Source organism: Salmo trutta, chromosome 28 (genome assembly GCF_901001165.1).
Source record: "Salmo trutta chromosome 28, fSalTru1.1, whole genome shotgun sequence".
Classification (NCBI taxonomy): domain Eukaryota; kingdom Metazoa; phylum Chordata; class Actinopteri; order Salmoniformes; family Salmonidae; genus Salmo; species Salmo trutta.
This window is the reverse complement of record NC_042984.1, coordinates 41,928,040-41,929,455: the sequence shown is the minus strand read 5'-3', so window position 1 is coordinate 41,929,455 and position 1,416 is coordinate 41,928,040. Positions and strand designations below refer to the sequence as shown.

The 1,416-nt window shown below is 46.5% G+C and overlaps 1 protein-coding gene across 2 annotated transcripts in view; it reads right to left on the bottom strand.

Moving 5' to 3' along the window:
* Positions 1-576: 576 nt before the first annotated feature.
* LOC115166266 (intermediate filament family orphan 2) overlaps positions 577-1,416 on the bottom strand; it is a 39,960-nt gene continuing 39,120 nt past the window's right edge. For both annotated transcript variants that reach the window (XM_029720106.1, XM_029720107.1), the window contains exons 8-9: positions 1,217-1,353; positions 577-1,034 (exon numbers count right to left, since the gene is read on the bottom strand). In XM_029720106.1, coding sequence (XP_029575966.1) covers positions 929-1,034; positions 1,217-1,353 — 243 coding nt within the window. In that variant the 3' untranslated portion in view covers positions 577-928. The remainder of the gene's footprint in view (positions 1,035-1,216; positions 1,354-1,416) is intronic.

Genomic DNA, 1,416 nt, shown 5'->3' with positions numbered 1-1,416 from the left:
TAGATTACATCTCACGGTTCAGTGTTCCAACTTGTAAACAACGCTGCATGGGATTTCTGTTAATGCGATTCTCTGCAGCTAATGGCGATGTCTGGTTTAGGTATAATGCTCGGAGCCGCTTGTGGATTTGACAGTTCTAATGCAGTTCCACCTCAGGCACCGCCAAAACAACTGCTATGCAGATGTCGGCTAGCATGGATCTGATAGAACCTAGCCCTTATTTTGAATTATAAACTGGGTGGTTCAAGCCCTGAATGCTGATTGTCTGAAAGTCGTGGTATATCAGCCCATATACCACGGGTATGACAAAACATTTATTTTTACTCTTCTAATTACGTTGGTCACCAGTTTATAATAGCAATAAGGCACCTTGGGGGTTTGTGGTATATGGCCAATATACCACGGCTAAGGGCTGTATCCAGGAACTCCACGTTGTGTCGTGCTTAAGAACAGCCCTTAACCGTAATAAATTGGCCATACACCACATCCCCTCGGTCCTTATTGCTTAAATATATCATATGGACCACAGAATGCTTTGCTAGATCACTAATGGCTGAATATGACCTGTTTCCTTTATCTTAACATGGTTAGGATGAATACTGGGGTGAATACACAGTAAAATGACCATAGGTGTACAGTAAGTTCAGTGTGTGTGGAGATACTTGTGTTTAGTAGGGGTGACCCCTCTGATCAGTGTTAGGCCAATGAGGAGCAGTGAGGAGGAACCAACACTGCACCTTATTGTGGAATACAAGTTCATCCCTATATGGGTAAACCGGTGAAGCACCAATAGTTTCCACAGGGCTCCTCTTAGATCAACTGGAAACCTGCTGAAGAAAAGGGGGACCACAGCATTGAGGAGCAAAGGCATTTCCTCCATCATCTTCTCTGCGTCAGGTGGTGGGGCCGGAGGGTCAAGGGTCAGTTATCAGCTGACCCCTCCTACTGCCTCTCCGTCCTTCTCCAGCTCCTCCTGGATCTCATCACTGTTCCCTGAGTCGCTGCTCGCTACCGAGCTGAACGATGGAGAGTTCCTGCACCAGAGATAGGGGAAACAAGGACAGATGTCAGTCATTGATATCTGTGTGATTTGATATCTGTGTGATTATGCCTACTGTGTAGCAAGGCCTTTCTCAAGACACGTCTCAGTGGAACAATGCACCATTGCATTGAAATGCCATTGTTTGCCATGTGTGGAGAAAGAGGTGTTTCTGACCTGCCGGTGCCCCCTGAGCCCTTGATGAGTCTCCTGCAGGTTTCCATCTGCACATCCAGGCCTCTCTTCATAGAACACATCTCCATGTACTCTTGTAGGTGACGGTTCATATCACTCTTAGCTGTAGCCAACTCATACTGAGGAGAGAGCGAGAATCCAAGATGTGGGAGAGAGGAGGAGTCAAAAGGAGAGTAAGATAG